A 23375-nucleotide genomic window follows, 5' to 3' on the forward strand; every position below is an offset into this window, starting at 1 on the left:
TGCCTGGAAGGCGGGTAGTCGGCGTAGCCGGGTCTGGATTGGAGAGTGTAGGAGACGCGGTATACTTGCCGGGTTCTTGGAGTAGAGAAGACAGGATAGTAGGGGTCCGTAAGCCGTGGTCTGGGATTGGAGAGCAACCCAGTGATTTAGACCGGCGCTAGAAAAAACAGTGCAGGAATAAGGTGATAAATACACATAAATGATGAGGTGTAACTGAAAACAAAATCTCAACCTTCCTAGAGGAATATGTACAGACTCCCCTCGAGTAGACTGGACACAGGTGGTTGGAAGGGAGCTTAGGTAGCAGGAACACCCCAAAAATAAAATACAAATACAAAGATAATAGTGCAGTATATTAGGTGATATAGGCTGGAGCAGATCTTGGCTCTAGAGATTGCCTACTTACAACAAGTAGGTGAAAATATCAGCATGGATAGGCTAGATGGTAAATTGCAGGCTGTAAAAGCAGGATCCCAAACGGCTGGAGGTGAAGGAGATCTCACTCGGGTAGGGATACCATAGGAAAACGAAAGGAAACCATGGTGCAGATCAAATAAATCAATTTATCGTTAAAAAGCGGTAAAAAATGTACTTGCAATAAGTACACAAAAGATGTACACATAGCGTTTTCTTTATGAGGTATACCCGGCATCGGCAGATGGACCTATAGCTGTTGCAGCTCCCGGTGAACCTTGCCAGGTCGCGATGAACGGCGTGTGACGTCACTTCCGGCGCAAGGGTGACGTCGTCTGGACACACAGGGGCTAGCAGCAACGGGAAAGCCATGAGCTTGGCACCTTCAACTTCTTGGCAGCTGTGCAGGCTGTGGGTGTCTTGAAGATAGCTCAACACGTTTCGCTGTGTAAGTCACAGCTTCCTCAGGAGCAGAATCCTGGGATTGGAGAGAGCAGCGTAGTCCAATCCTGGGATTGGAGAGAGCAGCGTAGTCCGAGTCCGTTTAGCCGTGTACAAGGGTAGGAGAGATCGCCGTAGTTGAGGGTATGCCAAAGTCCAAAATCCAGAAGGGTCCACAAACGAGCCGAGTCGGTACACAAGAGGTTAACTGCAAAGGAGAGAGAGCACTGCACAACAGAAGTGACCTTCACGAGGCAACATGGGGTTATGCTGAGCAAAGCATGGGAGGGAGCAGGAAGTACTTACGGACAGGGCAGGCCAATGGACAAGGGGCGGAGCGGAGGTGCAGCACCAGCGGAGCTGGGATAGGCTGCAGGCAACAAGGCAGGGAAGAGAGACTTGCCACGCAGCTGTGTATAGTCACACGACATCGTGTGTGTGTGCGCGCCGCGCGGGAGAGATGCACGACGCATGCGGGAGGCGGAACCAGGTTTGGTGCGGCAGCTAGAAGAGCTGCGGGTGCACACGCGCTCTGTAATGAGAGCGCAGGGACAATGGCCGCGGCAGCAGAAGGTAAGGCGGGAACACGCCGCAGGGGACGTGTTCCCCGATTCCTTACAGACTCTGGGTCACCCCTTGAGGTTGGAGGAAAGGAGATTTCACCAGCAACAAAGGAAAGGGTTCTTTACAGTAAGGGCAGTTACAGTGTGGGATTCATTAGCCATGGAGACTGTGATGGCAGATACAATAGATTTGTTCAAAAAAAGGTTGGACATCTTTTTAGATGGGAAAGGTATACAGGGATATACCAAATAAGTATACATGGGAAGGATGCTGATCCAGGGATTAATCCGATTGCCAATTCTTGGAGTCAGGAAGGAATTTATTTTCCCCTTATGAGATATCATTGGATGATATGACTCTGGGGGTTTTTGTTTGCCTTCCTCTGGATCAATAAATAAGTATAGATATAGGATAAAGCAGGGATGCGCAAACTGCCCCCTCCCCCCCAGTCCCATGTGCTTCCCCAAGGCATTTAAATTAAATGCCGGGGGACCGCGTGGGGCCTCTGCAACCTCCACATACCGAGATTCAGCCGGCTTCGGCGCATGGCCATGGCAGTGCCGCGTCAGGGTTATGTGACGTCACGGTCATTTTAACGTGACGTCAAACGAAGCCGCGGGTCACGTGATGTCACACGACCCCGCGGCGACATTTGACGCCGCATTGAGGTAAGGGGGTGGGGGCACAACGGAGGAGAGCAGGTAGGGGGGCGGAGCAAGTAAAGTATGTGCGCCCCAGGGATAAAGTATCTGGTGTCTAACTTTAGCATAGGCAACAAAAACTCGTAAGCGCGAAACTCCCCTCAGGCATGTAAAAAAGGAGGAAAAACCCCAATATAGTGCAAATGTGTCATAAACAATTGGAGCCGATGGGACTGTGCACCTTGATACAGCATTGCACCCCTGATGAAGATCGGAGTACCGATTGAAACGCGTAGGGTGGTCCCCTTAATGTCAAAGGGTGTTGAGAAACACCCCCATACCAGCTGCATCTCCCCATTGGTGATATACATTTTATATTTTTTTCAATTAATTATCACTAGGTGATTTGGGTTTGCGCTTCTTTTCTGTGTTGCTACATTTAGCGTAGGTTGCTAGGTTGGCATAAAGTAGGTTGAACTAGATGGACGCTTGTCTTTTTTTCAACCTCATCCACTATGTAACTATGTAACTATATATTATCTTTAACTGAGCATGCAATGTCTTGTATATAATGTATAACTCTGCTCACTTAATGGATCTATATATTTGTAACCATGTATCTGTCATCATAACTCTGTGCCCAGGACATGCGTGAAAATGAGAGGTAACTCTTAATGTATTACTTCCTGGTAACATATTTTATAAATAAATATACATATATACACATGGTAACGAAATGTACCTCTCAATGTATTTTTCATGGAGTGTGTGTGTGCGCGCGCGTGTATATATATATATATATATTATATATATAATATATATATATATATATAAAGATACCAAAAATAATGAAAAATATTTATTAAACAACACTAATTAAAAAGACATATTAAAAACAACAAAAACCTAAAATAATCGGACTCCAAAACGTAATGAAGACCCGAGCCCTAATAAACGAGTTCTAATAAACGAGCGCTAATGCACACACATATAGAGACTGAGTAACACACAGGAAAAAATAGTACACACGCTACAACAAAAAACCCTACACAGCAGGGGAACCAAGAGGTCCCCCAATAGTGTCCTGACCGGCCGGTCAAAAAGATATCAATCAGTAGACATGACTAATAAATTGGTGGAACAGAACGGCCCTAAGAACAGCTAACAAGCGATGAGCTGCACTGCTAATCTGAACGCCTGACTAGGCTGGAAATTACACAATGTAACAATGCATTGCGTGTGTGTGTGTGTGTGTGTGTGTGTGTGTGTGTCTCAGCCTGCCGGATCAGGCCCATGAGCTCGACTGCTGGGAAGTATTGCAACATAATATCCTGAATGTATCATATAAGTGCGACGCTAGTTATAATAGAGCAGCCGGTAATAATGCACAATGTATCACGCTATCATTGCACAAAGAAGGTGGGATTAAGTCTGCCTCGGCCAGCAAGTATCAATAAACCCAAACCTGTCAAATGAATCAGTAATAGAATGAAGATGGGATGGAGGCGTTTGGAAGAAACAAGACTGTCACGGTAACTTATGACAAGATATAATGAACACCAAATCTCTGGGTTGAACTGAACGAGGCTTAGATATAATTAAATATAATTTATTCCTTAAATAAGGTGAACACATCAATATAGTACAATTAACAGACAAGAAGGTAACACTTACTTAGGGTTGGGGGATGGAGAAGTATCCACTAGAAATTCTCCAGCAGTCCAGTGACATTCAAGATGGAATCAGAAGCACAACTAAAAACTGTAGGGTTGACACAGTTTATATACCTGTGCAACCCTATTCTTAACATTGAACACAGCCTATTGGTGAACAATTATCTAACGTGGAGACACAGACTAACCCATGCCCTCAGGTAACAATTAGACTGGCAGAGTTTTGTTGATTGTTACCCAATGTCTAGGGATTAAGTATTAATCAATCAAGGCAGTTAACTTTTGATCACCGTGCTTAGGCTACTCAGCCGTCTGCCCTTCATGACCTATTTGCCTAGCAAATGGCGTCTGCATTTTCAGAACAGATCCAAAATAAAATACATATACACTTTAATATCTACACATATTAATAAGTTCCATTCTGGTGGGCTCAGTGGGTCGACCTTTGCCAGTTTTTAATGCCTACAGTGACTCCACATATTGGCCAAATATGAACTCTCTGCGACCTCCAGAACTAGAGATACAGAAATGCACTTTAAAACATTAAAATACATGCTTATAATGAAACATGGGAACAGGGGAACATACATTTTCAAGGTACAACAAGGTGCAACCCTCATCCCTGGACCGCAGTCCAGTTAACCTCTTGTCTCTCTGGTGAGGTCAGGGGATGGCCATATGGGGTGCAACCCCTTTAATACCGGGCCACCCCCTTTCTCCCTCTACAAAGACGATCCTACAAGAGAACCGCCCCCTGCGCCTCAAAAGGGAAGTGTGTGACCCGTGTATCCTGCCCATACCCATGGATGTGACCCGTGTATCCTGCCCGTGCCCATGGATGTGACCCGTATCCTGCCTGTGCCCATGGATGTGACCCATGTATCCTGCCCGTGCCCATGGATGTGACCCGTGTATCCTGCCCGTGCCCATGGATGTGAACCATGTATCCTGCCTGTGCTCATGTATGGATGTGACCCCTGTATTCTGCCCGTGCTCACGTATGGATGTGAGCCGTGTATCCTGCCCGTGTTCACGTATGGATGTGACCCCTGTATCCGGCCCGTGTTCATGTATGGATGTGACCCCTGTATCCTGCCCATGCTCACGTATGGATGTGACCCGTGTATCCTGCCTGTGCTCACATATGGATGTGAGCCGTGTATCCTGCCCGTGTTCACATATGGATGTGACCCGTGTATCCTGCCCGTGTTCACGTATGGATGTGACCCGTGTATCCTGCCTGTGCTCACATATGGATGTGAGCCGTGTATCCTGCCCGAGCTCACGTATGGATGTGACCCGTGTATCCTGCCCGTGTTCACGTATGGATGTGACCCATGTATCCTGCCCGTGCTCACGGGTGGATGTGACCCGTGTATCCTGCCCGTGCTCATGTATGGATGTGACCTGTGTATCCTGCGCGCGGCGCACCTGTGAGCACGGGACTTAGATATGCAAGTAGGGTGAATACACACGGCTACGCTAGCCAACTCACCTTTCTCCTTCGCAAAGGTACCTTCAATTTGTTAATATTAACCCCTTGCTCAATTGCAATCATTGCTATACGCTTCCACCACCTGAGAAATTATGCAAATAAAAGATCTAAAATTAATATTTGCCAGGGTCTCAAGTCCCTGTTTATTATAGAAAAAAATGAAGCAATTAACACACACACACACATCTGTTGTAGCAAAATGTGTCCGGAAATGTAAATACTCTCTCCAGAGCGTGCAAAAGTTCATTCACAGCCCAAAGCATCACTTATTAAATGTTTTAATATATAAAAATACAGTGCTTGGCTTACAGAAAAAGGATTGCAAGAACATACCGGTACAATTGCAGTAAATACAGAACAGGTTCCTAAAATAACAGATTAAAACATAAAATAGAAATCCCTATATAGTACATTACCATGTCATAGGTTTTCTCGCAGAGAGGTCACTGGTGTAGAGGTCACCGCCTTAAACCCTTCTCACTGACTGCCCCGCACCTCTGGAATGCCCTTCCCATCAGTACCCGACTTGCACCCTCTTTAACCACCTTTAAGACCCATCTAAAAACACATACCTGCTTAAGGAAGCATATGAGTATCTCCGCGGCTGATAACAACTCATACATAAAGCTTGGCCCCCTGCAGACGCACTTACCAGAACGCCCTCCTACAGTCGCTGTACGTTCTTCCTACCTACCAATTAGACTGCAAGCTCTTCGGAGCAGGGACTCCTCTTCCTATTGTTACTTTTATGTCTGAAGCACATCTCCCCTTTGTGTTGTTTGTATTATTTGTTATTTATATGATTGTCACGTGTATTACTGCTGTGAAGCGGTACGTACATGAATGGTGCTATCTAAATAAAGACATACATACATACATACATACAGACATGAGAAATCACGTGTTTGGTCCAAAACACACCTCTATTGAAATCTGATTTTCATAATACTTTGCTCAGACTTAAGTACGATTTATTTCCCCCCCATGGAAATAATATAATCCCACCCCTACAAAAATCTACAAAAATGACGTTTAAACTTTCCCTCAGTACAGTATATAAACTCACTCATAACTTCCCTTCTGTATATAAACTCACTCGTAACTTCCCTTCTGTATATAAACTCACTCGTAACTTCCCTTCTGTATATAAACTCGCTCATAACTTCCCTTCTGTATATAAACTCACTCATAACTTCCCTTCTGTATATAAACTCACTCATAACTTCCCTTCTGTATATAAACTCACTCATAACTTCCCTTCTGTATATAAACTCGCTCATAACTTCCCTTCTGTATATAAACTCGCTCATAACTTCCCTTCTGTATATAAACTCGCTCATAACTTCCCTTCTGTATATAAACTCGCTCATAACTTCCCTTCTGTATATAAACTCGCTCATAACTTCCCTTCTGTATATAAACTCACTCATAACTTCCCTTCTGTATATAAACTCACTCATAACTTCCCTTCTGTAGTACCTAAACACACATGGGTCACATCAATAGATTCAGGCGGTTATGGGAGAAGGAGTGGCTCAGTGAGTAACGACACTGACTGGCACTGAGTTTGAAGCTGGGGAACCCGGTTCAATTCCCGGTGTCGGCTCCTTCTGACCTTGGGCAAGTCACTTTATCTCCCTGTGCCTCAGGCACCAAAAACATAGATTGTAAGCTCTACGGGGCAGGGACTGTGCCTGCAAAATGTCTCTGTAAAGTGCTACGTAAAACTAGCAGCACTATACAAGAACATGCTATTATTTTTATTATTATTATTATTATTATTATTATTATTATTGATGCAACAGACTAAGTAATCCTAAATTTGAGCAACAAATGGATATCTGCCCCTTATTACCTGCCAGACCTCCCATATCTGGCCGTATCGCGTCCGTTCCCCTGTCACAAATATCGAAATATTATACTTCAGCATCGCCGTCAGGTCCATGATTCCATATGTAATATTGTTTTGGATGGTATGGGATAGTCACACCCCCGGGCTCTCTGTAAAACCCTTCCAGGAATGCTTTGAAAACCTTTCATCAGTGTCCTGTTTATTTTAGTATCAGGAGAACAATAATTTACTCCCATCTCCGGCAAAACATATGTTCTTATCTCTAGATATCATCAGTCCTAAATTAGGCCTGGCCAAGGAGTTACCTGGCCATAAAACATGTCTATGTGTTTTTAAAATCAAACTCCAATCACATTAACCCCTGAAGCATCAGATTGATTCAAATACTTAATAGCTCACGATATTATCATGACAGGAGGCTTCATCCAGCAGTGGGGAGACAGGCTGAAGATTAGGTGTGTGTGTGTGCGTGTGTGTGCGCGCGCGAGCATGTGTGCGCGCGCGCGTGTGCGTGTGTGCGCGTGTGTGTGCGTGTATACACTTCATTTATAAAGTTAGTTTTACTTCCTTATTACACACTTCTTTAGTCTCTTTCTCTTTCTGTTTTTAGAGCATCAATATGTCATAAAAATTGTGTGTATACATACGGTACATACTGTATAATATATATATATATATATATATTGTACATACAAGAGAAACGGAGGAATGACATAGATCAGGACTGTCGATTATGCAAATACATCCATAATAATAATAATAATAATAATAAACAGAAGGATGTTTGGATGTTTTCATAAAAATAGAAAGATGTAAGAATAATATACAAACTGTATGTTATATACATACTGCACACATATAATATATATAGTATATAATATATATATGTGTGTGTATATATATATATATATATATATATATATATATATATATATATATAACTGTACATACATATTACCCGAATGTGTAACCAGCATAGATCTTCTTGCAATCAGACACAATACCGTTACTTTCTAGAGACATTTCAGCCTCGGCATATAAATGTTTTGGCGTGTGCCTCTTCCGCCCCCCTGCAGGCCTGGGCCAAGGAGACGGGGAAGTATCAGGAGGGGGTGGATGAACCCGACCCGGCGAAGTGGAAAGCAAATCTGCGCTGTGCGCTGAACAAGAGCCGAGAGTTCAAACTGCTGTACGATGGCACGAAGGAGACCCCCATGCAGCCGTTCAAAATCTACCAGCTGTGTGACCTGCCCGGCCAAAACGGAGGTACGGAGACGGGAGAGAAAGGAAGGGGTGGGAAGTCACAGTGCTGGGATAGAGAGAGGTGGGGCTGGGGAGATTTAGATCTACGTCTTACGGTGTAGTCCCTGTGGAGGGGAGTTGGACCTTGGCTCGTTTTGGAATGAGGGAGAAGAAGGGTCTTTTGGGCTGACCTTAAAACAGGATCTGTTTGAGCTTGGACCCTGGCTGGTGACTGTTGTATTGTATTGTATGTCTTTATTTATATAGCGCCATTAATGTACATAGCGCTTCACAGTAGTAATACACGTGGTAATCAAATAAATAACAAATAAAACAAATAACAGATCATGGGAATAAGTGCTTCAGACATAAAAGTAACATTAAGGAAGAGGAGTCCCTACCCCGAGGAGCTTACAATCTAATTGGTAGGTAGGTAGAACGTACAGAGACAGTAGGAGGGAGTTCTGGTAAGTGCGTCTGCAGGGGGCCAAGCTTTATGTATCATGTGTTCAGAATATCCACAGTGCTATTCATATGCTTCTTTAAGCAAGTGTGTCTTAAGGTGGGTCTTAAAGGTGGATAGAGAGGGTGCTAGTCGGGTACTGAGGGGAAGGGACTTCCAGAGGTGTGGGGCAGTCAGTGAGAAGGGTTTAAAGCGGGAGAGGGCTTTAGATACAAAGGGGGTAGAGAGAAGACATCCTTGAGAAGAACGCAAGAGTCTGGATGGTGCATAGCGAGAAATTAGGGCTGAGATGTAAGGAGGGGCAGAAGAATGTAAAGCTTTAAAAGTGAGGAGAAGAATGGAGTGTGAGATGCGGGATTTGATCGGACCCTGTTGGGACCCTGGCTGGTGACTGGTGGGACCCTGGCTGGTGATTGGTGGGACCCTGGCTGGTGGGACCCTGGCTGGTGACCGGTGGGACCCTGGCTGGTGACTGTTGGGACCCTGGCTGGTGACTGGTGGGACCCTGGCTGGTGACCGGTGGGACCCTGGCTGGTGACTGGTGGGACCCTGGCTGGTGACTGGTGGGACCCTGGCTGGTGACTGGTGGGACCCTGGCTGGTGACTGGTGGGACCCTGGCTGGTGACTGGTGGGACCCTGGCTGGTGGGACCCTGGCTGGTGACTGGTGGGACCCTGGCTGGTGACCGGTGGGACCCTGGCTTGTTTTGATGTGGGAAGGTGGAGCTGACTTTGGAGGAGGGAAACGAGGGTGTCTGGGCTTGGAGTTGGGGGTCCGGCCAGTCCAGCGATTTTCCTTTTGGTAGACACTCCATGTTATCAGTCAGATTTCGGCGGGGTCCCTTACAATGTCCTTGCTGTGTGAAGACCAGGACCATGGTGTCCAATTTCCCTCTTTCGTCTACACCTGACCGCCCCCTTCCCCTCTATCTCTCTGTACAGAGCCTTTCATTGATGACTACATTGTTGCTGATGACGATGAGGAGGTGAGACCCCCAAAACTTGGGAAATGGATCCCCCACCCTGTGTGCCCACAGCTTCATCCTCTCTCCCACTAACTCCTCCTTTCCCCCCTTTGCATGTATACGGCCCTCTATTGCCCTGTATCCATCGAAGCCCCTTCTCTGTCCCCCGCCTAATCTGCACCCCTTCTCTCTCTCCCTGTATCTCCCCTCCCTGTATCTGCCCCTGTCTCTCTCTCCCTGTATCTGCCCCTGTCTCTCCCTGTATCTGCCCCTGTCTCTCCCTGTATCTGCCCGTCTCTCTCTCCCTGTATCTCCCCTCCATGTATCTGCCCCTGTCTCTCTCTCCCTGTATTTCCCCTCCCTGTATCTGCCCCTGTCTCTCTCTCCCTGTATCTGCCCCTGTCTCTCTCTCCCTGTACCTGCCCCTGTCTCTCTCTCCCTGTATCTGCCCCGTCTCTCTCTCCCTGTATCTGCCCCGTCTCTCTCTCCCTGTATCTGCCCCCGTCTCTCTCTCCCTGTATCTGCCCCTGTCTCTCTCCCTGTATCTGCCCCGTCTCTCTCACCCTGTATCTGCCCCCGTCTCTCTCACCCTGTATCTGCCCCCGTCTCTCTCTCCCTGTATCTGCCCCCGTCTCTCTCTCCCTGTATCTGCCCCCGTCTCTCTCCCTGTATCTGCCCCCGTCTCTCTCACCCTGTATCTGCCCCCGTCTCTCTCACCCTGTGTCTGCCCCGTCTCTCTCTCCCTGTATCTGCCCCCGTCTCTCTCTCCCTGTATCTGCCCCCGTCTCTCTCCCTGTATCTGCCCCCGTCTCTCTCACCCTGTATCTGCCCCCGTCTCTCTCTCCCTGTATCTGCCCCCGTCTCTCTCTCCCTGTATCTGCCCCCGTCTCTCTCTCCCTGTATCTGCCCCCGTCTCTCTCTCCCTGTATCTGCCCCCGTCTCTCTCTCCCTGTATCTGCCCCCGTCTCTCTCTCCCTGTATCTACCCCCGTCTCTCTCTCCCTGTATCTGCCCCGTCTCTCTCTCCCTGTATCTGCCCCATCTCTCTCTCCCTGTATCTGCCCCCGTCTCTCTCTCCCTGTATCTGCCCCGTCTCTCTCTCCCTGTATCTCCCCTCCCTCTCCCCTCCCTGTATCTCCCCTCCCTGTATCTGCCCCTGTCTCTCTCTCCCTGTATCTGCCCCGTCTCTCTCTCCCTGTATCTGCCCCGTCTCTCTCTCCCTGTATCTGCCCCCGTCTCTCTCTCTCCCTGTATCTGCCCCCGTCTCTCTCTCCCTGTATCTGCCCCCGTCTCTCTCTCCCTGTATCTGCCCCCGTCTCTCTCTCCCTGTATCTGCCCCGTCTCTCTCTCCCTGTATCTGCCCCGTCTCTCTCTCCCTGTATCTGCCCCCGTCTCTCTCTCCCTGTATCTGCCCCCGTCTCTCTCTCCCTGTATCTGCCCCCGTCTCTCTCTCCCTGTATCTGCCCCCGTCTCTCTCTCCCTGTATCTGCCCCCGTCTCTCTCTCCCTGTATCTGCCCCCGTCTCTCTCTCCCTGTATCTGCCCCGTCTCTCTCTCCCTGTATCTGCCCCGTCTCTCTCTCCCTGTATCTGCCCTGTCTCTCTCTCCCTGTATCTGCCCCCGTTTCTCTCTCCCTGTCTCTCCCCTCCCTGTCTATCTCTCCCTGTATCTGCACCCCCCTGTCTCTCTCTCTCTCCCTGTATCTGCACACCCCTGTCTTCCTCTCTCCCGGTATCTGCACCCCCCTGTCTCTCTCCCTGTATCTGCACACCCCTGTCTTCCTCTCTCCCGGTATCTGCCCCCCTGTCTCTCTCTCCCTGTACCTCCCCCCTGTGTCCGAACCTTGCAGGATATTGCTGCCCCCTCTCTCTCTCTCTCTCCCGGTATCTGCCCCCCCTGTGTCTCTCTCCCGGTATCTGCCCCTCCTGTCTCTCTCTCCCGGTATCTGCCCCTCCTGTCTCTCTCTCTCCCGGTATCTGCCCCCTGTGTCCGAACCTTGCAGGATATTGCTGCCCCTGACAGTAATGTCTCTGCCTCTTCTCTCCAGATTCAGAGCAGGTTTCCAACGCTTCAGATTAGCGGTGAGTTCTGAAGTAATAATCCCCGGGGGGGGGGGGAGGGGGGGTGACACCGACTCAATAGAACACGTGTCTGTCACTGTGCCACTCTGCGGTGGGAGGGACACTGTGTATCGGTGTGACCCTGCGGTGGGAGGGACACAGGGTAGGACGTGGGTATCGGTGTGACCCTGCGGTGGGAGGGACACAGGGTAGGACGTGGGTATCGGTGTGACTCTGCGGTGGGAGGGACACTGTGTATCGGTGTGACCCTGCGGTGGGAGGGACACAGGGTAGGACGTGGGTATCGGTGTGACTCTGCGGTGGGAGGGACACTGTGTATCGGTGTGACCCTGCGGTGGGAGGGACACAGGGTAGGACGTGGGTATCGGTGTGACCCTGCGGTGGGAGGGACACTGTGTATCGGTGTGACCCTGCGGTGGGAGGGACACAGGGTAGGACGTGGGTATCGGTGTGACCCTGCGGTGGGAGGGACACTGGGTAGGATGTGGGTATCGGTGTGACCCTGCGGTGGGAGGGACACTGGGTAGGACGTGGGTATCGGTGTGACCCTGCGGTGGGAGGGACACTGGGTAGGACGTGGGTATCGGTGTGACCCTGCGGTGGGAGGGACACTGGGTAGGACGTGGGTATCGGTGTGACCCTCGGAGGGAGGGACACTGGGTAGGACGTGGGTATCGGTGTGACCCTGCGGTGGGAGGGACACAGGGTAGGACGTGGGTATCGGTGTGACCCTGCGGTGGGAGGGACACTGTGTATCGGTGTGACCCTGCGGTGGGAGGGACACAGGGTAAGACGTGGGTATCGGTGTGACCCTGCGGTGGGAGGGACACTGGGTAGGACGTGGGTATCGGTGTGACCCTGCGGTGGGAGGGACACTGGGTAGGACGTGGGTATCGGTGTGACCCTGCGGTGGGAGGGGCACTGGGTAGGACGTGGGTATCGGTGTGACCCTGCGGTGGGAGGGACACTGGGTGGGACGTGGGTATCGGTGTGACCCTGCGGTGGGAGGGACACTGGGTAGGACGTGGGTATCGGTGTGACCCTGCGGTGGGAGGGACACTGGGTAGGACGTGGGTATCGGTGTGACCCTGCGGTGGGAGGGACACTGGGTAGGACGTGGGTATCGGTGTGACCCTGCGGTGGGAGGGACACTGGGTAGGACGTGGGTATCGGTGTGACCCTCGGAGGGAGGGACACTGGGTAGGACGTGGGTATCGGTGTGACCCTGCGGTGGGAGGGACACTGGGTAGGACGTGGGTATCGGTGTGACCCTGCGGTGGGAGGGACACTGGGTAGGGCGTGGGTATCGGTGTGACCCTGCGGGGGGAGGGACACTGGGTAGGACGTGGGTATCGGTGTGACCCTGCGGTGGGAGGGACACTGGGTGGGACGTGGGTATCGGTGTGACCCTGCGGGGGGAGGGACACTGGGTAGGACGTGGGTATCGGTGTGACCCTGCGGTGGGAGGGACACTGGGTAGGACGTGGGTATCGGTGTGACCCTGCGGTGGGAGGGACACTGGGTAGGACGTGGGTATCGGTGTGACCCTGCGGTGGGAGGGACACTGGGTAGGACGTGGGTATCGGTGTGACCCTGCGGTGGGAGGGACACTGGGTAGGATGTGGGTATCGGTGTGACCCTGCGGTGGGAGGGACACTGGGTGGGACGTGGGTATCGGTGTGACCCTGCGGTGGGAGGGACACTGGGTAGGACGTGGGTATCGGTGTGACCCTGCGGTGGGAGGGACACTGGGTAGGACGTGGGTATCGGTGTGACCCTGCGGTGGGAGGGACACTGGGTGGGACGTGGGTATCGGTGTGACCCTGCGGTGGGAGGGACACTGCGTGGGACGTGGGTATCGGTGTGACCCTGCGGTGGGAGGGACACTGGGTAGGACGTGGGTATCGGTGTGACCCTGCGGTGGGAGGGACACTGGGTAGGACGTGGGTATCGGTGTGACTCTGCGGTGGGAGGGACACTGGGTAGGACGTGGGTATCGGTGTGACCCTGCGGTGGGAGGGACACTGGGTAGGACGTGGGTATCGGTGTGACCCTGCGGTGGGAGGGACACTGGGTAGGACGTGGGTATCGGTGTGACTCTGCGGTGGGAGGGACACTGGGTAGGACGTGGGTATCGGTGTGACCCTGCGGTGGGAGGGACACTGGGTAGGACGTGGGTATCGGTGTGACCCTGCGGTGGGAGGGACACTGGGTAGGACGTGGGTATCGGTGTGACCCTGCGGTGGGAGGGACACTGGGTAGGGCGTGGGTATCGGTGTGACCCTGCGGTGGGAGGGACACTGGGTAGGATGTGGGTATCGGTGTGACCCTGCGGTGGGAGGGACACTGGGTAGGATGTGGGTATCGGTGTGACCCTGCGGTGGGAGGGACACTGGGTAGGACGTGGGTATCGGTGTGACCCTGCGGTGGGAGGGACGCTGGGTAGGACGTGGGTATCGGTGTGACCCTGCGGTGGGAGGGACACTGGGTAGGACGGGGGTATCGGTGTGACCCTGCGGTGGGAGGGACACTGGGTAGGGCGTGGGTATCGGTGTGACCCTGCGGTGGGAGGGACACTGGGTAGGACGTGGGTATCGGTGTGACCCTGCGGTGGGAGGGACACTGGGTATTACGTGGGTATCGGTGTGACCCTGCGGTGGGAGGGACGCTGGGTAGGACGGGGGTATCGGTGTGACCCTGCGGTGGGAGGGACACTGGGTAGGACGTGGGTATCGGTGTGACCCTGCGGTGGGAGGGACACTGGGTATCGGTGTGACCCTGCGGTGGGAGGGACACTGGGTAGGACGTGGGTATCGGTGTGACCCTGCGGTGGGAGGGACACTGGGTAGGGCGTGGGTATCGGTGTGACCCTGCGGTGGGAGGGACACTGGGTAGGACGTGGGTATCGGTGTGACCCTGCGGTGGGAGGGACACTGGGTAGGACGTGGGTATCGGTGTGACCCTGCGGTGGGAGGGACACTGGGTAGGACGTGGGTATCGGTGTGACCCTGCGGTGGGAGGGACACTGGGTGGGACGTGGGTATCGGTGTGACCCTGCGGTGGGAGGGACACTGGGTAGGACGTGGGTATCGGTGTGACCCTGCGGTGGGAGGGACACTGGGTAGGACGTGGGTATCGGTGTGACCCTGCGGTGGGAGGGACACTGGGTAGGACGTGGGTATCGGTGTGACCCTGCGGTGGGAGGGACACTGGGTAGGACGTGGGTATCGGTGTGACCCTGCGGTGGGAGGGACACTGGGTAGGACGTGGGTATCGGTGTGACCCTGCGGTGGGAGGGACACTGGGTAAGACGGGGGTATCGGTGTGACCCTGCGGGGGGAGGGACACTGGGTAGGACGTGGGTATCGGTGTGACCCTGCGGTGGGAGGGACACTGGGTAGGACGTGGGTATCGGTGTGACCCTGCGGTGGGAGGGACACTGGGTAGGATGTGGGTATCGGTGTGACCCTGCGGTGGGAGGGACACTGGGTAGGACGGGGGTATCGGTGTGACCCTGCGGTGGGAGGGACACTGGGTAGGACGTGGGTATCGGTGTGACCCTGCGGTGGGAGGGACACTGGGTAGGACGGGGGTATCGGTGTGACCCTGCGGGGGGAGGGACACTGGGTAGGACGTGGGTATCGGTGTGACCCTGCGGTGGGAGGGACACTGGGTAGGACGTGGGTATCGGTGTGACCCTGCGGTGGGAGGGACACTGGGTAGGACGTGGGTATCGGTGTGACCCTGCGGTGGGAGGGACACTGGGTAGGACGTGGGTATCGGTGTGACCCTGCGGTGGGAGGGACACTGGGTAGGACGTGGGTATCGGTGTGACCCTGCGGTGGGAGGGACACTGGGTAGGACGTGGGTATCGGTGTGACCCTGCGGTGGGAGGGACACTGGGTAGGACGTGGGTATCGGTGTGACCCTGCGGTGGGAGGGACACTGGGTAGGACGTGGGTATCGGTGTGACCCTGCGGTGGGAGGGACACTGGGTAGGACGTGGGTATCGGTGTGACCCTGCGGTGGGAGGGACACTGGGTAGGACGGGGGTATCGGTGTGACCCTGCGGGGGGAGGGACACTGGGTAGGACGTGGGTATCGGTGTGACCCTGCGGTGGGAGGGACACTGGGTAGGACGTGGGTATCGGTGTGACCCTGCGGTGGGAGGGACACTGGGTAGGACGTGGGTATCGGTGTGACCCTGCGGTGGGAGGGACACTGGGTATTGGTGTGACCCTGCGGTGGGAGGGACACTGGGTAGGACTTGGGTATCGATGTGACCCTGCAGTGGGAGGGACACTGGGTAGGACGTGGGTATCGGTGTGACCCTGCGGTGGGAGGGACACAGGGTAGGACGTGGGTATCGGTGTGACCCTGCGGTGGGAGGGACACTGGGTAGGACGTGGGTATCGGTGTGACCCTGCGGTGGGAGGGACACTGGGTAGGATGTGGGTATCGGTGTGACCCTGCGGTGGGAGGGACACTGGGTAGGACGTGGGTATCGGTGTGACCCTGCGGTGGGAGGGACACTGGGTAGGACGTGGGTATCGGTGTGACCCTGCGGTGGGAGGGACACTGGGTGGGACGTGGGTATCGGTGTGACCCTGCAGTGGGAGGGACACTGGGTAGGACTTGGGTATCGATGTGACCCTGCGGTGGGAGGGACACTGGGTAGGACGTGGGTATCGGTGTGACCCTGCGGTGGGAGGGACACTGGGTAGGACGTGGGTATCGGTGTGACCCTGCGGTGGGAGGGACACTGGGTAGGACGTGGGTATCGGTGTGACCCTGCGGTGGGAGGGACACTGGGTAGGACGTGGGTATCGGTGTGACCCTGCGGTGGGAGGGACACTGGGTAGGATGTGGGTATCGGTGTGACCCTGCGGTGGGAGGGACACTGTGTGGGACGTGGGTATCGGTGTGACCCTGCGGTGGGAGGGACACTGGGTAGGACGTGGGTATCGGTGTGACCCTGCGGTGGGAGGGACACTGTGTAGGACGTGGGTATCGGTGTGACCCTGCAGTGGGAGGGACACTGGGTAGGACTTGGGTATCGATGTGACCCTGCGGTGGGAGGGACACTGGGTAGGACGTGGGTATCGGTGTGACCCTGCGGTGGGAGGGACACAGGGTAGGACGTGGGTATCGGTGTGACCCTGCGGTGGGAGGGACACTGGGTAGGACGTGGGTATCGGTGTGACCCTGCGGTGGGAGGGACACTGGGTAGGATGTGGGTATCGGTGTGACCCTGCGGTGGGAGGGACACTGGGTAGGACGTGGGTATCGGTGTGACCCTGCGGTGGGAGGGACACTGGGTAGGACGTGGGTATCGGTGTGACCCTGCGGTGGGAGGGACACTGGGTAGGACGTGGGTATCGGTGTGACCCTGCGGTGGGAGGGACACTGGGTAGGACGTGGGTATCGGTGTGACCCTGCGGTGGGAGGGACACTGGGTAGGATGTGGGTATCGGTGTGACCCTGCGGTGGGAGGGACACTGGGTAGGACGTGGGTATCGGTGTGACCCTGCGGTGGGAGGGACACTGGGTAGGACGTGGGTATCGGTGTGACCCTGCGGTGGGAGGGACACTGGGTAGGACGTGGGTATCGGTGTGACCCTGCGGTGGGAGGGACACTGGGTAGGACGTGGGTATCGGTGTGACCCTGCGGTGGGAGGGACACTGGGTAGGACGTGGGTATCGGTGTGACCCTGCGGTGGGAGGGACACTGTGTGGGACGTGGGTATCGGTGTGACCCTGCTGTGGGAGGGACACTGGGTAGGACGTGGGTATCGGTGTGACCCTGCGGTGGGAGGGACACTGGGTAGGATGTGGGTATCGGTGTGACCCTGCGGTGGGAGGGACACTGGGTAGGACGTGGGTATCGGTGTGACCCTGCGGTGGGAGGGACACTGGGTAGGACGTGGGTATCGGTGTGACCCTGCGGTGGGAGGGACACAGGGTAGGACGTGGGTATCGGTGTGACCCTGCGGTGGGAGGGACACTGGGTAGGACGGGGGTATCGGTGTGACCCTGCGGTGGGAGGGACACAGGGTAGGACGTGGGTATCGGTGTGACCCTGCGGTGGGAGGGACACTGGGTAGGACGTGGGTATCGGTGTGACCCTGCGGTGGGAGGGACACTGGGTAAGACGTGGGTATCGGTGTGACCCTGCGGTGGGAGGGACACTGTGTGGGACGTGGGTATCGGTGTGACCCTGCGGTGGGAGGGACACTGTGTGGGACGTGGGTATCGGTGTGACCCTGCGGTGGGAGGGACACTGGGTAGGACGTGGGTATCGGTGTGACCCTGCGGTGGGAGGGACACTGTGTGGGACGTGGGTATCGGTGTGACCCTGCGGTGGGAGGGACACTGGGTAGGATGTGGGTATCGGTGTGACCCTGCGGTGGGAGGGACACAGGGTAGGACGTGGGTATCGGTGTGACCCTGCGGTGGGAGGGACACTGGGTAGGATGTGGGTATCGGTGTGACCCTGCGGTGGGAGGGACACTGGGTAGGACGTGGGTATCGGTGTGACCCTGCGGTGGGAGTGACACTGGGTAGGACGTGGGTATCGATGTGACCCTGCGGTGGGAGGGACACTGGGTAGGACGTGGGTATCGGTGTGACCCTGCGGTGGGAGGGACACTGGATAGGACGTGGGTATCGGTGTGACCCTGCGGTGGGAGGCACACTGGATAGGACGTGGGTATCGGTGTGACCCTGCGGTGGGAGGGACACTGGGTAGGACGTGGGTATCGGTGTGACCCTGCGGTGGGAGGGACACTGGGTAGGACGTGGGTATCGGTGTGACCCTGCGGTGGGAGGGACACTGGGTGGGACGTGGGTATCGGTGTGACCCTGCGGTGGGAGGGACACTGGGTAGGACGTGGGTATCGGTGTGACCCTGCGGTGGGAGGGACACTGGGTAGGACGTGGGTGTCGGTGTGACCCTGCGGTGGGAGGGACACAGGGTAGGACGTGGGTATCGGTGTGACCCTGCGGTGGGAGGGACACTGGGTAGGACGTGTGTATCGGTGTGACCCTGCGGTGGGAGGGACACTGGGTAGGACGTGGATATCGGTGTGACCCTGCGGTGGGAGGGACACTGGGTAGGACGTGGGTATCGGTGTGACCCTGCGGTGGGAGGGACACTGTGTAGGACGTGGGTATCGGTGTGACCGTGCGGTGGGAGGGACACTGGGTAGGACGTGGGTATCGGTGTGACCCTGCGGTGGGAGGGACACTGGGTAGGACGTGGGTATCGGTGTGACCCTGCGGGGGGAGGGACACTGGGTAGGACGTGGGTATCGGTGTGACCCTGCGGTGGGAGGGACACTGGGTAGGACGTGGGTATCGGTGTGACCCTGCGGTGGGAGTGACACTGGGTAGGACGTGGGTATCGGTGTGACCGTGCGGTGGGAGGGACACTGGGTAGGACGTGGGTATCGGTGTGACCCTGCGGTGGGAGGGACACTGGGTAGGACGTGGGTATCGGTGTGACCCTGCGGTGGGAGTGACACTGGGTAGGACGTGGGTATCGGTGTGACCGTGCGGTGGGAGGGACACTGGGTAGGACGTGGGTATCGGTGTGACCCTGCGGTGGGAGGGACACTGGGTAGGACGTGGGTATCGGTGTGACCCTGCGGTGGGAGGGACACTGGGTAGGACGTGGGTATCGGTGTGACCCTGCGGTGGGAGGGACACTGGGTAGGACGTGGGTATCGGTGTGACCCTGCGGTGGGAGGGACACTGGGTAGGACGTGGGTATCGGTGTGACCCTGCTGTGGGAGGGACACTGGGTAGGACGTGGGTATCGGTGTGACCCTGCGGTGGGAGGGACACTGGGTAGGACGTGGGTATCGGTGTGACCCTGCGGTGGGAGGGACACTGGGTAGGATGTGGGTATCGGTGTGACCCTGCGGTGGGAGGGACACTGGGTAGGACGTGGGTATCGGTGTGACCCTGCGGTGGGAGGGACACTGTGTAGGACGTGGGTATCGGTGTGACCCTGCGGTGGGAGGGACACTGGGTAGGACGTGGGTATCGGTGTGACCCTGCGGTGGGAGGGACACTGGGTAGGACGTGGGTATCGGTGTGACCCTGCGGTGGGAGGGACACTGGGTAGGACGTGGGTATCGGTGTGACCCTGCGGTGGGAGGGACACTGGGTAGGACGTGGGTGTCGGTGTGACCCTGCGGTGGGAGGGACACTGGGTAGGACGTGGGTATCGGTGTGACCCTGCGGTGGGAGGGACACAGGGTAGGACGTGGGTATCGGTGTGACCCTGCGGTGGGAGGGACACTGGGTGGGACGTGGGTATCGGTGTGACCCTGCGGTGGGAGGGACACTGGGTAGGACGTGGGTATCGGTGTGACCCTGCGGTGGGAGGGACACTGGGTAAGACGTGGGTATCGGTGTGACCCTGCGGTGGGAGGGACACTGGGTATCGGTGTGACCCTGCGGTGGGAGGGACACTGGGTAGGACGTGGGTATCGGTGTGACCCTGCGGTGGGAGGGACACTGGGTAGGACGTGGGTATCGGTGTGACCCTGCGGTGGGAGGGACACTGGGTGGGACGTGGGTATCGGTGTGACCCTGCGGTGGGAGGGACACTGGGTAGGACGTGGGTATCGGTGTGACCCTGCGGTGGGAGGGACACTGGGTAGGACGTGGGTATCGGTGTGACCCTGCGGTGGGAGGGACACTGGGTAGGATGTGGGTATCGGTGTGACCCTGCGGGGGGAGGGACACTGGGTGGGACGTGGGTATCGGTGTGACCCTGCGGTGGGAGGGACACTGGGTAGGACGTGGGTATCGGTGTGACCCTGCGGTGGGAGGGACACTGGGTAGGACGTGGGTATCGGTGTGACCCTGCGGTGGGAGGGACACTGGGTAGGATGTGGGTATCGGTGTGACCCTGCGGTGGGAGGGACACTGGGTGGGACTTGGGTATCGATGTGACCCTGCGGTGGGAGGGACACTGGGTAGGACGTGGGTATCGGTGTGACCCTGCGGAGGGAGGGACACTGGGTAGGACGTGGGTATCGGTGTGACCCTGCGGTGGGAGGGACACTGGGTAGGACGTGGGTATCGGTGTGACCCTGCGGTGGGAGGGACACTGGGTAGGACGTGGGTATCGGTGTGACCCTGCGGTGGGAGGGACACTGGGTAGGACGTGTGTATCGGTGTGACCCTGCGGTGGGAGTGACACTGGGTAGGACGTGGGTATCGGTGTGACCCTGCGGTGGGAGGGACACTGGGTAGGACGTGGGTATCGGTGTGACCCTGCGGTGGGAGGGACACTGGGTAGGATGTGGGTATCGGTGTGACCCTGCGGGGGGAGGGACACTGGGTAGGACGTGGGTATCGGTGTGACCCTGCGGAGGGAGGGACACTGGGTAGGACGTGGGTATCGGTGTGACCCTGCGGTGGGAGGGACACTGGGTAGGACGTGGGTATCGGTGTGACCCTGCGGTGGGAGGGACACTGGGTAGGACGTGGGTATCGGTGTGACCCTGCGGTGGGAGGGACGCTGGGTAGGACGTGGGTATCGGTGTGACCCTGCGGTGGGAGGGACACTGGGTAGGACGTGGGTATCGGTGTGACCCTGCGGTGGGAGGGACACTGGGTAGGACGTGGGTATCGGTGTGACCCTGCGGTGGGAGGGACACAGGGTAGGACGTGGGTATCGGTGTGACCCTGCGGTGGGAGGGACACTGGGTAGGACGTGGGTATCGGTGTGACCCTGCGGTGGGAGGGACACAGGGTAGGACGTGGGTATCGGTGTGACCCTGCGGTGGGAGGGACACTGGGTGGGACGTGGGTATCGGTGTGACCCTGCGGTGGGAGGGACACTGGGTAGGACGTGGGTATCGGTGTGACCCTGCGGTGGGAGGGACACTGGGTAGGACGTGGGTATCGGTGTGACCCTGCGGTGGGAGGGACACTGGGTAGGACGTGGGTATCGGTGTGACCCTGCGGTGGGAGGGACACTGGGTATCGGTGTGACCCTGCGGGGGGAGGGACACTGGGTATCGGTGTGACCCTGCGGTGGGAGGGACACTGGGTATCGGTGTGACCCTGCGGGGGGAGGGACACTGGGTATCGGTGTGACCCTGCGGGGGGAGGGACACTGGGTAGGACGTGGGTATCGGTGTGACCCTGCGGTGGGAGGGACACAGGGTAGGACGTGGGTATCGGTGTGACCCTGCGGTGGGAGGGACACAGGGTAGGACGTGGGTATCGGTGTGACCCTGCGGTGGGAGGGACACTGGGTAGGACGTGGGTATCGGTGTGACCCTGCGGTGGGAGGGACACTGGGTAGGACGGGGGTATCGGTGTGACCCTGCGGGGGGAGGGACACTGGGTAGGACGTGGGTATCGGTGTGACCCTGCGGTGGGAGGGACACTGGGTAGGACGGGGGTATCGGTGTGACCCTGCGGTGGGAGGGACACTGGGTGGGACGTGGGTATCGGTGTGACCCTGCGGGGGGAGGGACACTGGGTAGGACGTGGATATCGGTGTGACCCTGCGGTGGGAGGGACACTGGGTAGGACGTGGGTATCGGTGTGACCCTGCGGTGGGAGGGACACTGGGTAGGACGTGGGTATCGGTGTGACCCTGCGGTGGGAGGGACACTGGGTAGGGCGTGGGTATCGGTGTGACCCTGCGGTGGGAGGGACACTGGGTGGGACGTGGGTATCGGTGTGACCCTGCGGTGGGAGGGACACTGGGTAGGACGTGGGTATCGGTGTGACCCTGCGGTGGGAGGGACACTGGGTAGGACGTGGGTATCGGTGTGACCCTGCGGTGGGAGGGACACTGGGTAGGACGTGGGTATCGGTGTGACCCTGCGGTGGGAGGGACACTGGGTAGGACGTGGGTATCGGTGTGACCCTGCGGTGGGAGGGACACTGGGTAGGACGTGGGTATCGGTGTGACCCTGTGGTGGGAGGGACACTGGGTAGGACGTGGGTATCGGTGTGACCCTGCGGTGGGAGGGACACAGGGTAGGACGTGGGTATCGGTGTGACCCTGCGGTGGGAGGGACACTGGGTAGGACGTGGGTATCGGTGTGACCCTGCGGTGGGAGGGACACTGGGTAGGATGTGGGTATCGGTGTGACCCTGCGGGGGGAGGGACACTGGGTAGGACGTGGGTATCGGTGTGACCCTGCGGTGGGAGGGACACTGGGTAGGACGTGGGTATCGGTGTGACCCTGCGGTGGGAGGGACACTGGGTAGGACGTGGGTATCGGTGTGACCCTGCGGTGGGAGGGACACAGGGTAGGACGTGGGTATCGGTGTGACCCTGCGGTGGGAGGGACACTGGGTAGGACGTGGGTATCGGTGTGACCCTGCGGTGGGAGGGACACTGGGTAGGACGTGGGTATCGGTGTGACCCTGCGGTGGGAGGGACACTGGGTAGGACGTGGGTATCGGTGTGACCCTGCGGTGGGAGGGACACTGGGTATTGGTGTGACCCTGCGGTGGGAGGGACACTGGGTAGGACTTGGGTATCGATGTGACCCTGCGGTGGGAGGG

At 56.3% G+C, this 23375-nt stretch overlaps 1 protein-coding gene across 1 annotated transcript in view; it reads left to right on the forward strand.

The window, feature by feature from the left end:
* IRF5 (interferon regulatory factor 5) overlaps positions 1–23375 on the forward strand; it is a 179252-nt gene that overhangs the window by 104552 nt on the left and 51325 nt on the right. The window contains exons 3-5 of the mRNA XM_075599255.1: positions 8157–8346; positions 9727–9770; positions 11795–11828. Of these exons, the coding sequence (XP_075455370.1) occupies positions 8157–8346; positions 9727–9770; positions 11795–11828 (268 nt within the window). The remainder of the gene's footprint in view (positions 1–8156; positions 8347–9726; positions 9771–11794; positions 11829–23375) is intronic.

Source organism: Ascaphus truei, chromosome 5, assembly GCF_040206685.1.
Source record: "Ascaphus truei isolate aAscTru1 chromosome 5, aAscTru1.hap1, whole genome shotgun sequence".
Classification (NCBI taxonomy): Eukaryota; Metazoa; Chordata; class Amphibia; order Anura; family Ascaphidae; genus Ascaphus; species Ascaphus truei.